The sequence below is a fragment of the Lichenostomus cassidix genome, chromosome 2 (genome assembly GCF_008360975.1).
Source record: "Lichenostomus cassidix isolate B80296 chromosome 2, HeHo_3.0, whole genome shotgun sequence".
NCBI lineage: Eukaryota > Metazoa > Chordata > Aves > Passeriformes > Meliphagidae > Lichenostomus > Lichenostomus cassidix.
Genome location: NC_139482.1, coordinates 100,590,420 through 100,607,227, shown reverse-complemented (window position 1 = coordinate 100,607,227; position 16,808 = coordinate 100,590,420). Strand labels below are relative to the sequence as shown.

Here is a 16,808-nt window from a genome sequence, read left to right as displayed (position 1 = left end):
ACTATGAATGTGTACAGCAGCTAGACCATCTAATGCTTGCATGAGGTATTTTATAAACATATGAACATAATGAAATTTTAATTTATCCGAATTTATACTTTATATGGCCAAACTCAGGAAGTAAACGATGGAGATGTCATCCAAAGGAGAAACACATTTGGAGTTTGTAAGAATTAATTCTGTCCTTGGAAGACTGCAACAATAGTGCCCAAAACCATTTAAAACCATACAGAACACACTTCAGTATGTAATTATCTTTGATAGGCAGAAAAAGAATGCTTGTTCTCCCAGGGCTTAGTACATCTGCTAGATTATATGGCTCTCTGTTGTCTCCTTTTGTGTCTTGTCATTGATTGTAGCAGTACCAGACAATAGAGCTGGAATGGGATATCAAGAAATTGTCCAGACTGCAGTTTGTTAGCCTTCTGAGACAGTTCCTGTTGAACAGATTAAAAATGTGTTCCTCATCATAGCACACTAGTATGGTTTTGTTGACAGAGAAAATTCTTCCTTGTTACTACATCCTCCAGTGAGGCATGCATTAAATGTTGAGACGTGCGGATCCAGTTCATCCATTTGCCCCAGAGTAGAATAAGCTGTACTCAGTTCTTGACAGATGTTTGCCAGACCTTTTCTTTAAAGGCTTGCCTGATGGAACTTCCTGTCTCCTTGGGCAGTTTATTCTGATACTTAATTGTGCTGACTGGCATAGAGTTAGTTACTTAGTAGAAGGATAAATAACCTTCACTTGTCTCCTGTTGCAGTGTAAAGCCATTAAATATTCTCTAACTGCAATGGACATGGAAAGTATATAATGCTTTTCCCTTTGCAGCAGTAGGTTAGTTTTCTGAACATCAACATGTCTTCAGTGTTTTATCTGATTAGCAGTTTTCACTTTAGATTAATAAATGTATTTAGAAAGGCCACAGGATTTACAGGTTATTTTATAAAAAAATGTCAACTTCATTTTAGGTTGCTTCTATGGGTCACATTAAAGTAATGCACAGACCTATTGATGCTGAGTTTTGAACCTTACTTTAGACCCTGAAAAAGAGATGTCCATGCTGTTGCAGTGACCAGGAGCAACTGCAACAGTGAATGCCCACTCTTTAAAATTGAATGCCTGGTCTAACCTACAGGGTTTCTACTTCCTCTTGCCTTCCTTTACTTGAAGTTGAACCCAGGATGCCATTAAGAGTTTTCTAACTTTTAACACAGCATTTTGTTATTGTAAATTAATTATTTTTATCAGGTTGTAGAACCTTGGTTTTGTCCTGGCTTTTCCTGTTTTGTTTTATATTGAGACTGCTTTTCAAGTTAGTCATTTTACATTCCCCTTACCAGGGCTCTTTGCTTTTCCCTCTCTTTCAGTTGTGATGATGTCTGCATAGCTGATTGTATATTTCAGAATTGTCACCGGAAGTACTAAACAGCATCAACTTTGTACAGACTTCTCAAATACCCTGTTAATTGCATCTTTTGGATTGGAAAGTCCACCACTTGTGGCAGCTGAATGTTTGTTTCCCCAATAGCTGAGGAACAAAATGCTCTCATTTTTTCAGTCTCTGTGTATTCTATGTGTAGCTTTCTTTTTTTTCCAAATGTTTTCATTTATCTGAAAGTATGCATGTTGAACTGTCTCTCCTCCTAATTAGATCATCAGAAAATTAAATATTAGTCATTATTCAAAAACTGGTGTACCAGTCATAATATTTAACATAATACATATTAGCAATTTAAGAACAAATGTAAAGCTATCAAATTACTTAAGCAGCTTGTGTCTCTATGAGCAGCTACCAATGTATTTTACTGATAAGTACCCTTAAAAACGGGATTCTTTTTAAGAGTTACTGACTGTGAAAAGTTGTGGGGTTTTGGTTTTTTGTTCTATTTTCTACAGGGTGAAACCAATGTTTCTTGCTTAGGAATTTTGAATTATTTTTATTTCATTCTTTCTACTGCATAGTACCTAACATAATATTCTAGAGAAAGCTATAAAATTTTAATGCCACTTTATCATATTTTGGGAAATTCACGTGCATACATATGAGAAATAATTGGATTGTTTGAAACAAGGGAGAAGGCTCTTTGTAAGGTTGGGGTCAAGTGAGAAATGTGTGTGTAGTGGAAGAGATCAGAAAAGGCTTAATGGAGTTTGGATCTGCTCCTGTCAATTTACAGATGCATTTGCAAATGATGACTTGTTTTAGATGGATTAACTTCTTTCATAAGTAATACCACAGACACTCTATCTCCCAATGGCTTAGGGGAGTCTTGAGGGTGTTAGGTTTTTAGATTTTCTTCTTCTAGCATGTGAAAAAAAAGGTGGGGGGGGTGTTGTTTTTCCTTTGGGGTTTTGAAGGAGGGTTGGCTTTGGTTTTGGTGTGTGGGTTTTATTTTGTTCTTTTTATGGGGTTTTCATTTTTTGGTTTCTAAACTTGGAGTGAAAAAGTTATATATTTTCTGGAGGCAGCAACCTTTGTACCTCAGGAATTCTGTTGCCACAGACTAATGCCTTATTTGTCATTTCCCTTGTGTAGATACTTGTCTTCTGAAGGTTGTAGAGTTTATGGGCAGGTTCTTTTTCTATTAACTTCTGCCTAACTTTTTGGCACCATTTTAAACTCAGAATGTCCAGTGATATCTTCTGACCTGAGTTTGGCTTTTTTTTTTAAAAAGGAAAGGTGTCTTTGAGAACAGTACCTTTACTAGAAGTTATTGTTTAGTTTTCCTCCAGTCAGAATAAGTCTTCAGAAGTACCAAAGACCAGGCTTTTGGTTTTCAGTGAATGGCAAATTCTTCCTATACCTTTAGGAAATTAATCTATCAGTGATTTCATCTGATCATCTGTTAAGAATGATATAAAGCTGTGGAGTTGTGATAGCTGACACAGCTGGATAATGTGTTTTTGCAGCATGTATTGAACAGAAAACACAATGTCTCTGCATTGCATTTCAATTGGTAGGCTAAAATGTTGGGGGTTGCAGAGGGTTCTCTGAAGCAGTCTTTACACTAACTTGGTATCTTTTACATTCTTTACTCCTGTGTTAGTAAAGTAATCATGGATAAGTCAATATTGGGCCTGTTTATTTGAAATACGGTTTCTGAGCCAAAATCCCCGGATTTATACAACTCAAAAATCCAAATAGCTTGTACTTGTTTCTTCTAAATTTGATACGAATTTTAAAAGTTTCTTCATAGGTTTTCTCAAGTGAAACGCAATATTATTGCTTTTAGAATAGAAAGGGAGTTCTGTATGGACGAATTACAGGGTGGGAGTGGAGGAGGGGAGAGTTGGTAGGGGATTCTTTGGGGTTTACAATTTACAGTCTGAATCACACTGTGGGCTTTTAATGTGTTTTTAGTGAGATTGTTACATTATGGTCAGGGAAAGAAGTTGGGGTGGTCAAGACTTGTCAAACTCTTGTTCAGTTTGTGTTGTTCCTTCACTTATTAATTAAGGCTCTAATAGTGAACAGCATTCCTACAGTGATGTATCTGAAAGTAGAAATAATGAGGAAGTTAGTAATGTAAATAAGAAATTACTCTGATTATTTTGTTTATTAAAAAAACTTTGTAATACACGTACTTGTACGCAAACACACACATTCCCGTATATCAGTCTTTTCAGTCTGTATACATTATAAGACTATCCTGCTTTATGCAAAAATTACTTAGTATACTTTTTATTTATATTAGAGCAAGGACAAGATTGCATCCTACAGCAAAACTCCAAAAGTGGATAGGAGTGATGTGGGGAAGGAGATGAAAGAAAAGTCTTCCATGAAACGTAAACTTCCTTTTACTATTAGTCCATCCAGAAATGAAGATCGCAATTCAGACACAGGTAGAACCTTTTTATTTCCTTACCTAATTATTTGTTGGTAAAATACATCCTAACTTAATTAATTGTATATTATGCTTTTATATTGATTTTCTTTTCTCTTCAAAAAGAATACTAAGTATAAAAGTTGCTTGCTTGCTTCTGATTGTTGCATCTCAGCCTGATAGGCTTTCATCCTGTCATTAGCAATGGCCAGCATGCCACCATAATTGATCTGCATTCTCCTGTTGTTTCCTAACCTCATTCTTTCCTTCTGTTTTAGTCACAAATCTTTCTTTGTATTATCATCTCTAGAAGTCCGTTTGTTTAAATGAGTAAATGGATGAAAAACCATGTAAATGCCTTGATTTGAGACGCAGCAGTCAGCCTTTCATAACCTTTTTTGGGAGGAAGTATCAGATAGATGGGTAGATGTACTTGTCTTTCATATAAAGAAGAGGTTACTAAGATGACAGAGCTAACTAAATTCGTCATGGAGAGCACACTATCCCTTAAGTTCCTATGATCTGTACCTTTTCTGCACAGGCTAAGTAGTTCTTCCCAGCTTAAGCATATTCTATTAGAACTGATTTCAAGGTCTCAGACTACTATTCATAACATGGTTCTTTTCAAATCAAGATGGAGGGATCTGGATACATTCCAAGAGGTACAGTTATCTCTGGGTTTAGGTAATTAATTACCTATGTCATTGTGCAATAATAGTTCAGTAATAGTTTGGTTGATAACAGTATCCATGCCCTCTGGAAGGCCAGTAGTGCGTCTGAAAGGCCAACACATGTGCCCCAAATTTCTCAAAGGCTCAGTGCTACAGTTTTCTATGTGTTGCTTATTGTACATTTGAATATTTTTGTGACCAGGTAATTCCCTTAATATGCCTAGATTTAAATTCACGATAGAAGTATCTCAATACATGTTCAGTTTTTGTTCAGGGTAGATTTCATGTAGAAGCTTTGGCTCCTTGGTAATACATACGTGTTTTTATTACTGTAAAGAGACTGTTGTATGGATTCCATATTTGAAATAGTCACAATTTAAAATAGTGCTCTTGGCTTTAGTTCTGTTTTCAGTGGTTTTACAGCATTCTTGAGAATTACACTATTCACAATACCACTTAATTCTGAAAAGACCGTGTCTAAATTAGAAGTATGCTCTCAGCATCTGCTTTATTAAATTCTTTGCTTGGTATTAGACCATAAATATTTCTTCATAATGGAAATAAATGTATGTAGATGTAATATTTAGCATTTATAGAAAGTTTTCTGTGTTGAAAATCTTTTGTCATGTCTCCCCACCCCCATCAACTTAAAATAAGTCATTGTCACAAGCATCTTGTAGCATAAGTTTTTGTATGTCTTTTGCTATAGCATCTATTGTCACAGTTGCCACAAACAAGATTGATTACTTCAGGCACTTAGACATGCACAATAAGACAGTGCTCACACTACAAAATCTTTTTGTCACAAGTTGTAGCAGGGAGATGAAGTGAACAGTTCAAGTAGGGGCAAGAAATATTTAACATAAAAGTAGAGGGCACATGGCTTTTAACTACAGTAGCAAACATTACAGCTTGGTGAACATTTCATTTCTGCTGAGGTAAGGAGGCAAGAGCAACTGCCCTTTTGCAGGTGGGAAACTTGGTTCATAAGCCTTCCAGAAACTTTAGAGCAGGAGCATTACTAGGAAGAAAAAACTGTTCCTATAGTGCTGATTCTGTGCCTAACCAATTAGATTAGACCGCTGGGAATTAGACACTTACATTGGTGCCAAGTTTGTCACTGACATGGATTAGGACTGACATCAGTGATCATGAAATGCAGTGCTGCTTCTGACACAGACTTGGCATTATAGATGGAAAAGGTTTGCTCTCACTCAGCTAAACTGTTACCTCTGACAGAAGTGTCCCCCTGATAACTGCGTACAGAGAATGGCAAATGCTGAGAAGGAAGAAAAGATTTTAGAAGTGAGATTGTAATCAGAGAGAAGGGGGGAAAAGAAGAGGTGATTAAAAGCTTCTTATCAGCTTTAAGGTCTTTAAAAATGTGTCTGAATAAAATAAAATGCCATAAAAGTAGCTAGAGGATGAAAAATTTAATAGTTTAATAAATTGTTTATCCCCAGGATACATGATAGGGTCACTACTGGATTGTAGAAACCTCATGATAATTGGTTTTCATCCTGTTTACACACCCAAATAAGTCAAAGAATGGGGATAAATAAGTTTTAGAGCCTTACATAATTAGAGCTTTCTTGGTTCTATCTCCAGGGTCTTCCATAAACTAAAATTTTGTCCTTTTTTTGCTGATTTTTGTAAAAATTGCTCCTTTTTCCAGTGGGCTTTTTTTTTTTAATTTCAGGTATTATCTAAATATTGCAAGTGATAATCAGTGTGGACAGCCAAAATGAGCGTTAACATAACATGGAAATGTTTTGGGTTTTTTTTTTTTTTTATTTGATTTCTGCAAAACTATACATGAAGTATATTTTACACCCAGTCAGTTTAGGTAAGATTGAAACTAGACAGCATTTATAGAATACTGTAAGAATTTAAAACAATTATAGCCCACTTCTTTATCCAGTTTTTCTTTTCTTAAGGAAATGCTGCAGTAAATCAGTATTCAGTGTTTTAAGATTGAGCCTTTCAGTTACTTTCTTAATAATTTCATACCCATTGAGACTGCATCCAGTTTCCTAAAGGTAGTCCTGCAGTGCCAGTTGACATTGCTGCAGGATCTGCAAAGTCAGCCCAGGTCTAAAAGTTAATGTGAGTCCCAGGAGACCTGTGGCCTTCTGAAGAGGCCCCTGGGAAAAGGACACACCAGAAAGAACATTCTGTACCTCTCTTTATCAGCAGCATCCTGTTGTGTTTCTTCTGTTGTGCAGGGCTGTGACACTCCCCTGGTTGTGGTGGCTACCCGAAGCTGAGGGCTCTGTTGTGACATCCCCATTCTTGGTCAGAGCTATCACAAAAAGCTAATACAATGTATACATACGGCAGACAAATTTATTTATACTGCAGTATAACTTTAACCTATTTATAAGTAAATATTGGGGAGGAGTCTACACACAAGCTTTGATTGAGACTGCTGGATTGGATGGTCAAAGTAGAATTATTTTTGATGCCTTTTAAAATAAATTCTCTGATTTGAAGTCTCCCCAGTCACAAACCATAATTTGATTGAAAAGCCATCAGTTATTTAGACTACTTAAATAGAGTTATTTAATTTTTCTTAATTTATTTAAGGAATCTGGTTAGTTTTAAATAACCTCTGTTGTGGTTATTGGAATAAGAACAACAGGCAAGTGTTGATTTTGCAGAGGTCAAATTTGTTTGCTTTCTCCACCTTACTAGTTTGAAGAGACAAGTTTGAGTTTTTCATAACAATTAAACATAACAGCAAATCATAAAAATCTTTTCATTGTAAAGATAGTCTTGTTACATAGTTGATTATTCAGGAAGAGCAATGAGTTACAATTACCCTGAATGTGGTAATTTGTTGATCTTTCTTTGAAATTATCCTCCCCAGATTTTCTCTTAATAGTAGCATCTTGGTCTTGTTTTCTGTCCCTTTCAATTTCAGTCTTTAAAGTAGTCAAAACATGGCACAGTCATACTTGTTTCAGCACTTAGCTGACATTCAGAAGAGCAGAACAGCTGACCTCTTCATGTTGCATGGGTTCATCACAGTAACACAATTTCTGTGCTCACGCTTGCCATAGTTACAGAGGTTAATGGGGCTGCTGAAGGGGCTGTTCACACACTACTTGCTGGATTTGGGCTTATTGTTCAACTATAACAAGTTTTTTTAACTGTTGTTTGGGCTAGAGGCAAGAACGGGGAGATGGTTTTGTGTTTGTGTGTTGATTCCATTAAATAACTATGTGATAAACTTGACTAATTAGGTATCAAAATAGTACCTTGAAATTTCTGCATTGTTAAGTGCATTGTGAGGTCTCTTCATCACATTCTAAACTTTCCCTGAGGATAGAAAACACAGCCAGTCACTATGTGTTTCTCTTGGAAATAATTTCAGTCAGGTTGCTACGATCACACAGAGCTCACTAGCTCTGTCTTTGAACTTATGCAGAACTGATCTTGACCTGTCTTCTAGTCATTAGCAATGACATATTAGTCTTTGGCTGTGTATCATTCAATGTTACAACTTCCTTCATAGCATTTATTTCAAGCATGGTCCTGTTTTTTGATCCTGTTATTCTTTACAATTTGGACTGTAATGGGAATCTTTTACATAAAACTCAAATATCGTGAGCCCTGAAGTTTGAATTTAGGGGGTTTTTTTGCCTAAATTCCTTTATCCACTAAGGTGATTATTTTACCAAATTAAATACTCTGTTAGCGCGGCATGATTTGTTTTGAGAAATCCATGTGTTACAATACTTAACAATTTAATTTTCTAAAACATTTAGAAATTACTTGAGTGGGTATTTGTAATTTATCCAATCTAAAAAAACAATCAGACAAAAAAACAGATGCATTATTGGTTGCCTTGGGACATAATCTGTCATGCATAAGTTATCCTAAAATAATAATCAGTGATTCTGATGTTCCTCGTGCCAGTACACTTTAAGTGCTGTGAGTGGATTTCATGAAGCTCTTTTACAAATAAGTGCTCAAATGCTCCTAAATTGCTGTTTCACAAAGCTTGCCTTTTTTGAAATAATTCTTTCAAGTATTATGTGAAAAGCCTGTGTTGCAAAGGGAAAAATCTTAAAAATACATTGTCCAGATGGATTTGGCTGTGCTTTAAGAAGTTTATTTCATAAAGGTGGTTGAACATGAAGCCACTTGAAGAGCTCTTGTTTTTATTTTTGTAATAAAAAGTTTTAAAATTCCCTTCTGTTCTATTTCTAACCCTTTGGTTCTATTTCTAACAGCTGAAGAACAGCAGAAAGTGAATGTAAAAGAGAATGTGAATGTGAAAGAAGGCATTTTTATTCCATGGAATCTGAAAACAAAATGCTCAAAATCTTAAAAAAGGAAAAAAACCCACAACAGCAAAATTTTAAAAAAAAGATAAACCTACCACCCCCCGCAAAAAAAAATCAAACCAACTAATTGAGTTTAGCAGTCAATTATATACATGAAATTCTACCTAAATTTAATACCTTAAACTGATTCTGTGCCTCTATTAGGGAAGTTATTACTGTTTAAACTGCAGAAACTTCAAATTCACAGCAGTGAAAAATTTTCTGTTACCACAAGACAAAGAACAGCTAAAAAGTTGAAGTTCCTAAATGTTAAGTTGCTCTCCTCCTGTTAAAGTGTAGTGTACTATGTGATGGTATTCCTGGAACGTTGATTTATTTTCTGATGTATAAAACTTTCTATTTTATATGCCCTACTCCCTTTTTTTCCCCCCTTGTTTCCATCCCTCTTGCCCTATTTTGTTTTACCCTGTGCTCTCAGAACCAGGTCACATCCATGAGATCTTTGGGGGGAAAAGCAATAGTCTTTTATAGAACATACTCCACTAAATGGATTATCAGGTGCACCTGCTATAGTCTTGAGACTTTTTTAGGTTTTTTGTTGATCATACTGATTTTTGTTTGTTGAACTGTTCAGAGTTACTGAAAACACATGAAGTGTCATGTCCATTTTAATAAAACTGTGTCTCTTTTTGAGTGGTAGGTGCATAATTACAGTATAACATGGTGAGAACAGTTGTGTTCTTATTTGCTACTTTAAATTGGTAAGATCTAGAAATGCTTTGCAAGCACTGTCTTAGTAAAGTGTAATAGAAGAATAATTATACCACCACTGAAATGCAACACTGAATATGACAAAGGAATAAATTGTGCTGATTTAAAAAAAAAAAAAACAAAAAAACCGACAAAGCCCAAAAAACCCAGACCCATTTAACCCTAATGGATAAAAGAATAAAAGCTAGATAATTAAAAGTTTTATTTCATTTATTTTGCTATATTATTTTCTTAAGTTGAAAATGGCTATAAAATTGTAAGGAATAATTCAGAATGAAGATAAATGTTATTTTCAAGGGAAGAATCATGAGCAGTAAATAGCATATGCTAAGAAATAGCTTGTTATGCTGGCCAAACTGTGTTATTTTGATGGAAGTACTAAATTAGTCAATGAAGAGTATATTGTACATTAACCTTGCAGGGAGAACAGCATACTTTCAGTGAAAGGTGGAAAGTACAGTTTTATTGCAAAGGTATTTTTAATTTTCCTATGCAGATGTTTTTACCCATAGGGCATGACATAAATAGTGTTGATTTGGATATGGAATTAATTTTGTAGATGTCCAAGACTGTGATTTGCCTGCAGTTTAGGAAAAAAACCCCATCATTTGATGGTGTAAAAGGGATCTTGTTTCCTTTTTAAACATGATGGATATGTTTACAGAGGTTTTTAAAACATGTACAGAGGTCTGCATCTTTCCATTCTTAAAATACTCTTGCTTGCAATTGTTTAGCCTGTAAAGTCGTGGATTTCTTATCAGTCGGTATGGAACTCAAGATAAGAACTGTTGATGTGCCTTCCTGTGCCTCAAGAGCATTGCTTTATTAGAGCTTGTGTCTGTAATCAGACCTAGAAAATGAGATTTAGACAAGGCTAGGAAGGCAGAAAACGAGTTGAGAGGAAACGAGTGAAACAAGAAGGAAGGCAGAATTATAGAAAGTGAAAAGATAACTAGGAACCTCAGAGTTCAGAGAGAACCTACTTTAAGCTTCTCATTTTTACCTCTCTTGAGAAGGTCAGTGAAGTTTTCCTCAGTGGAGTCCTCTGTTATAAGGTTTTCTGCTTTTGCAGATGGCAGGGTTTCTTGGGTTTGGTGGGAGGGGGTTTTTTTGTTTTGTTTTTGATGTGTTTATTCAGATGTGTAATTTTAGCTCCTGGTTTAAAACTTTGGAGATGAAATATTAAACAGCTTCTGTAAATATTGATAAAAGGAAAGAAGTTATGTATATAAAATAGCTGTATGTTTTTGAAGGATATGAAATTTGGAGAAAAAATTGCTTTAAGTTAAAATAACAGGATGAGTTTGAGAGAAACAGTCTTTTAACCAATTACTTAGCAGATACCAGTATTAAGTAGTCTTTTCCTAATTTTTAGCATGGTGTCTTGAGAGAAGTGGAAGAGAGCATAGTCTCAGATCTGTGTTCAGTGCTGAAAGCTGACCAGCTGATCTTACAGAATTTTTTAAGTGCCTGACTTTAATCTCTGAAAATTAAAGTTGTGACATGCACAGCATTCCTGCTGTGAAACAGGTTTTTCATCTTTTAGAATTTTTTAGTAATCCTGCTTACAGCTTTAAGTGCTTTATCTCAGTAGCTTGTTAGCCTAATATGATTAGAACAGGTAACCAACACTAATGCAAATGCAGCAAGTTAGAGGTATAATTTGTGTTTTCATCTCTTGCCACCAATCATGAGTTAACAAACCTTAAGAGGATGGTTTTATTTCTAGAAAAATACTCTGGTGGAACAGCAGATTGAGTTTTTAAATGTTCTTATTTCTAGAGAAGGAAGCTCCAGAGAAAAAGAAAATGAAGAAGGATGCTGGAAATAAGAAATCAGCACCGGTTAGCATTCTTTTTGGTTACCCTCTGTCAGAGCGCAAACAGATGGCACTTCTCATGCAGATGACAGCAAGAGACAACAGTCCAGGTGATCTCACAAAGTCAACAGTTTTCTTCCTCTTGCCTTTTTAATTCTGTTCTTGTCAGAATATTCTGAACTCTGATGTTTTTCAACAGTCTTTGAATTTTTTCACATATTTTAAATCATTGATACTTCTGTTAAAATTTACTTCACATGGATGAGTAATTTGATGAAAGATTCTTGATCTTCTGTATTTATGTGCAAAGCTTTGCACTGTGCCAGCTGTAAAAATTGAAATTTTCTTTTTCCTTCCTTTCATTATTTTTGCCTCTCAGACACTGTTCTGTATGGATTATTTAAAACTTGAAATGTTTTCTATTTTTTTTTTAATTGAAGCTTGCTATTATCTCATTGTTTCACTGTGGAGCAGGATTTTAATTTATGAGGAAATAGGACCATTTCCTTTGGATTTAATGGGTGAGGGGAGACATTTTGTTTTTAATTCAACGTTTCAAACTGTCCTTGGTCCAGCTGTATTTAAAAAAAACTTTATGTATGTATATGTTCTACAGGTGTAAAGTTTTTACAAAAATGCTATTGAAAAGCAAATGGCTAGGTTTCCTTAAGGAACTATCCAGTCCACCCAGCTGTGTTGGCACAGCTGAGGATTTGTATGCAGTACAATACTGAGATTCTAATTCCTTAAACTGGCATCCCACTACATAAAAATATAGTGGAATTTTGCTAGAGGAAGGGGAAGCAATGTAGTTACTAATCTGTGCATGATCGCACCTTGTGTTGATTCAGCAGGATTTATATCAGAGTATGTGAGCCTTGTAGTTTTGGATAGACTTCATCTGTCCTAGAAACTGGCTCAAAATAGTAAGATTCTGCAAAATACCCTTTTTCACATTGAAAATCAGCATTGTGTTGATACATGGGAAGAGTGAAATATATCTTTTATTTAAATATAATTATTCACTGGTTATTGGCATTTTTGAAGGCGAGTGTTGACTCACATTTTACTTCACCTTATTTTAATTAACGTTGACCACTTAAAAACTTTTTTTATAGATTCCACCTTAAATCATTCCTTACAAACAACACCAACACAAAAGAAAACTCCAACCTCTTCTTCAAGACAAAAAGACAAAGTTAACAAGAGAAATGAACGAGGGGAGACTCCTCTACATATGGCAGCAATTCGAGGGGATGTTAAACAGGTCAAGGAGCTAATCAGATTAGGTGCAAATGTAAATGTAAAAGATTTTGCAGGTAAGTTGATAAGAGTTCTCGTAACTGTATAAATTAAAAGTAAGACTGAACTTGTTAACAGAGGTTTCCTTTTTTTCATGTTATATGCAAATGAAAAGACGTAACATAGAAATTCTCAATTCATGTTTTTCATTTCCAATGGCAGTGGTAGTACTGGGACACTGTAGTACACAGTCTATTATTAAAACAGTATATTAATGCCCAGAGGTTCCAGTTGTGTCCAGGACCTTTGCACAGTAGATATTTACAGAAATACGTGCACACTTGCTGAACTTTGTAGGATTATGCTGGGCAGAGTCAAATGGTGAGAGTGTGGGCTATGTGAGGAGATGCAGAGTTTAGTAATGGTGAAGATGGTGGCACTATGATGTACAATGTCTTCTCGCTGGGACAGCTGATACGCACCAAGGCAGATGAGAGTGGTATAGTTTGCGCTTGTCATCTAGTCCTGCTGGATTAATGATGTGTCAGTATTTGCTGTGATTTCAGCAATGATTGGTGAGCTTTGTTAAGTTGTAACATATATGATATTTATAGGTTTAGGGGTTTTGGTTTATGGATCTGAATTATGATCTCAGTGGGAATGGTTGAGAGGAGTTAAGGTATCAGGCCCCTATGGGAGAAACTAAGAGCTATATAGCACAGTTAGTTGTCAGCTCAAACTTGCCATCAAGAGAAGATATTAATGAGATGGACTGACATCTTAGGTAAGAAATTTTAGGCAAGAAATAGATTGTAATTTCTTGGTTTGCAGAGGGTAGCTGAATTTGTATTTGAACATGATGCTTTCCCAGACTGGCATGTAGAGGAAGAGAAGAAAACAAGCAGAAGTAGAACACTGTGAGATCTTCAAAGAAGTTGAGAGGGGAGATGAGAAGAACTTGTTGACAAGAGCAGTTTTAGAAAAGGAGGGGGAGGTTCAGGGGAAGACAGGCCCATAGAAATCACAGGGAGAATAATAGAAACACTTTAAGAAGAAATGTAGTGGGTTAACCTTGGCTGGCTGCCAGACACCCACGCAGCTCCTCTCTTACTTCCCTTCCTCAACAAGGTGTGGGGAGAAAATAAGATAGAAAAAAGCCCTTGTGGGTCTAGTTAAAGACCATTTACTAAGAAAAGCAAAAGCTGCATGTAAAGGAAGAAGAGGAATTCATTCACTACTTCCCATCATCTGGCAAATGTTTAGCCACTTCCCAGGAAGCAGGGCCTCAGCAGGTGTAACAGATGCTTGAAAAGACAAATGCCATTATGTACAAACAGCCCTCCTTCCTTCTCCTTTCACTGAGCTTTTATGGCATGACATCCTGTGGTATGGAATATACATTTGGGTCAACTGTCCTGGCTATGTCCCCTCCCAACCTCTTGTGCTGCAGGAGAGAGAGAGAAAACCCTGACACTTCACAAGCCCTGTTCAGCAGTAGCCAAAACATCACTGTGCTGTGAGTAGCCCCAAACATGATGCACAGCGCTCTGTGGGCTGCTGTAAAGGAGGTGAACTTTGGAGCTTCATCTCAGTCTGACCTAGTGCAGATACTTAATTTTAAAGGCTGATGAAAGGAAGAGGGCAATGGCTGAGAGCGGGTTCTGAGAATCAGTTGGAAGCAAGTTGTTGGAGACTTCATTCAAAATTTGGGAGGAGGAATTTGGGGTCAAGTGAGATATTTTTCTATTGGTAATCCAAAGTGAGAAGCAGAGATGGCTGAACTTCAAAATACTGTGCCGAGGGAGAAGTCAAGAAGAGGGGGAGGATTGAAGCAGTGAGTCATGAGTGGAGAAAAATAGGAATTTAGGATGCAGTGTAGTTTAGAGAATTAGAGTTTTTTAGCTAAGGATTTGGCAGAACTAAAGGAGCAGAAAATGAATTAGTAATGGAGGAAGTAACCCTGCTCATGGGATATCTGCCAAAATGATACTGCCATGTGAGAACAAGAGTAAAGGAAACAGATACTGAGAGCAGCCAGGACTAGAGTTGGCAGGCTGGACACTGATAGGATGGAAAAGGAAAGCAGTAAAACATGGAGAAAAATAAATTACAGAGAGAATTAATACAGAGAAAGAAAGACGGGGATCAGAGGGCTAAGAGCAGAAGAGTGTTATGTTGGATGAGTGTGAAAAGGGCAAATGACAAGAAAATGGGAAGGAGGAGGTAGTAGCCAGACAGTGTTGGAAATGAGTGACCCATGTGATGATTGGAGAGGAAATTTAGTGTATGAATAACAGAAAGAAGTGTTTTGCTGTAGAATAACTTAGAAGCTTTTTTCTTTTTTTCTTTTTTTCTTTTTTTTTTCTTTTTTTTTTAGCTTTTGTTAAAATATAAATGAGTGGCAGCTTGGAAGTTGAGTGAGAGATGAAGGTGAGAAATCTAATTACTGAGGGATTAGATAAGTTAGAGGTTTCTTGTACCTTCACTTCATGGATGTACAAGACTGCTACTGATGAGACACAGAGTTCACATGAATAAACTCTTCCAGGCTTGTGCTGGTTATGTTGAAAACAAAAGTTGAATGTCTCCCCAGAACTGGGTGTTGAGAAGGCATCAACAGCAGTTCAGATCAGCTATGAAGTGGAAGTCATCAAGCCGGGGAGAGGAAATGGAGATAAGGAATATAGCATATGTGGGTTGTCATCTTCAGTTGACGCTGTGCCACAGAAAATGAACACAGAATTTCTGGAAATCAAAATTGCAGAAAATTACTGGTGTTCTGGGAAATATCAGGAATAAGTTCTCTGCCACTATTTATTAATAGCTTATTATCTAGCTGCTAAATGTTGTTAATGATGCCTAGTACAGGTTCAGTAGCACTAAAGGAGCACTGGTTGTGGTAATTTGCCATACTTACTTTTTCCGATAGCGTGGCTTTCAAACTGTTTCCATATAGAAAAATATTTTTAATATATATACACTTAACACAGTTCAAATGTTTACTGGTCAAAGAATCTCTAACGTGTTTAGGCTGGGGATTCTGTTCCGGATTTTGTCTTTTACTATTTGATTAGCATTTGCAGTGTTCAGTTTAATCTCAGAAGAGTTTGGAATTTGGCATGAGGTTCAAAGTTGATAAAGCATGTGTTGTTCATCAGATGGACAGCATTGCTGTCCTGTTAAGTGCTCTGTATGTGTGTTTTGAAATGTTTGGAGGCAATAGAGATCTATAGCACAGGAGGAAAAAAACAACTCTTTGATCTTTCAGTCTTAAACCTACCATTCTTCACTCTAGGTTGGACACCACTGCATGAAGCTTGTAATGTTGGTTACTACGATGTTGCTAAAGTCCTGATAGCAGCAGGAGCCGACGTGAACACGCAGGGCTTGGATGATGATACCCCACTTCATGATTCTGCTAGTAGTGGGCATAGAAACGTGAGTGCTCTAGGAGAGTGGGAGGCAATAAATGAGTGGTTTGAAATGCTGAACCTTCAGAACAAATCCTAACTGTCCTCATTGCAGTAGTATGGTCTTACAGTTATGCTTTTGCTGTTTTGGGAGTATCTTGAAGTTGTTCTGATTGTCTTTGTTTCATCTCACTTCTGTTGCCAGGTATCTTCTACCAGTATCTGTTTGCTTAAATATTTAAAAGTTTCACCTTTACTTTCTCAGTAAATAAGCATTTTAATTACTTTTTTGGAGAAAATTTTACTGTATAGAATTCTCAAAAGAAAAATGTCTCCTAACAGTATACAGTGGATTTGTGTTTATTATACATGTTTATAAATATTTAAAGGTATATATCCTATATCTCTTTTTATGTATTATTTATAGCACAAATATAGAGAATTGATGTTATTATTAGTTGTTTTTTTTTTAATTTAGCAATCAGTACTTAGTGGAGGAGATAAATGGAGCTCTATAGGTATTTTACATTAACTTTTAAATTTGTTCTTGATTTCTGCAAATAAGGTACAGAAATGACTCTGCTTTCCCTTTATATCTCTTTTATTTCATTACTGTGTGTGCAATCTGTTTTATAAAGCAAAAAATAGAATACATCCTTAAATCAAGTACACCTTTGAAACAAGATGTTCAGTTTGAAATGTTTTTCTGGAAAAGCTAGAGAAATTATTTATGATAATCTGTTGTGAATTTTTTTTATTAGCTGTTTAGTAACTG

At 36.0% G+C, this 16,808-nt stretch overlaps 1 protein-coding gene across 3 annotated transcripts in view; it reads left to right on the top strand.

Moving 5' to 3' along the window:
* The window catches only part of ANKRD12 (ankyrin repeat domain 12), a 58,929-nt gene that overhangs the window by 21,878 nt on the left and 20,243 nt on the right, over positions 1 to 16,808 (top strand). For 2 of the 3 annotated variants that reach the window (XM_085052553.1, XM_085052554.1), the window contains 4 exons: positions 3,700 to 3,847; positions 11,345 to 11,491; positions 12,500 to 12,700; positions 15,919 to 16,061. In XM_085052553.1, coding sequence (XP_084908679.1) covers positions 3,700 to 3,847; positions 11,345 to 11,491; positions 12,500 to 12,700; positions 15,919 to 16,061 — 639 coding nt within the window. The remainder of the gene's footprint in view (positions 1 to 3,699; positions 3,848 to 11,344; positions 11,492 to 12,499; positions 12,701 to 15,918; positions 16,062 to 16,808) is intronic. The other variant, XM_085052555.1, reaches the window with a different exon arrangement.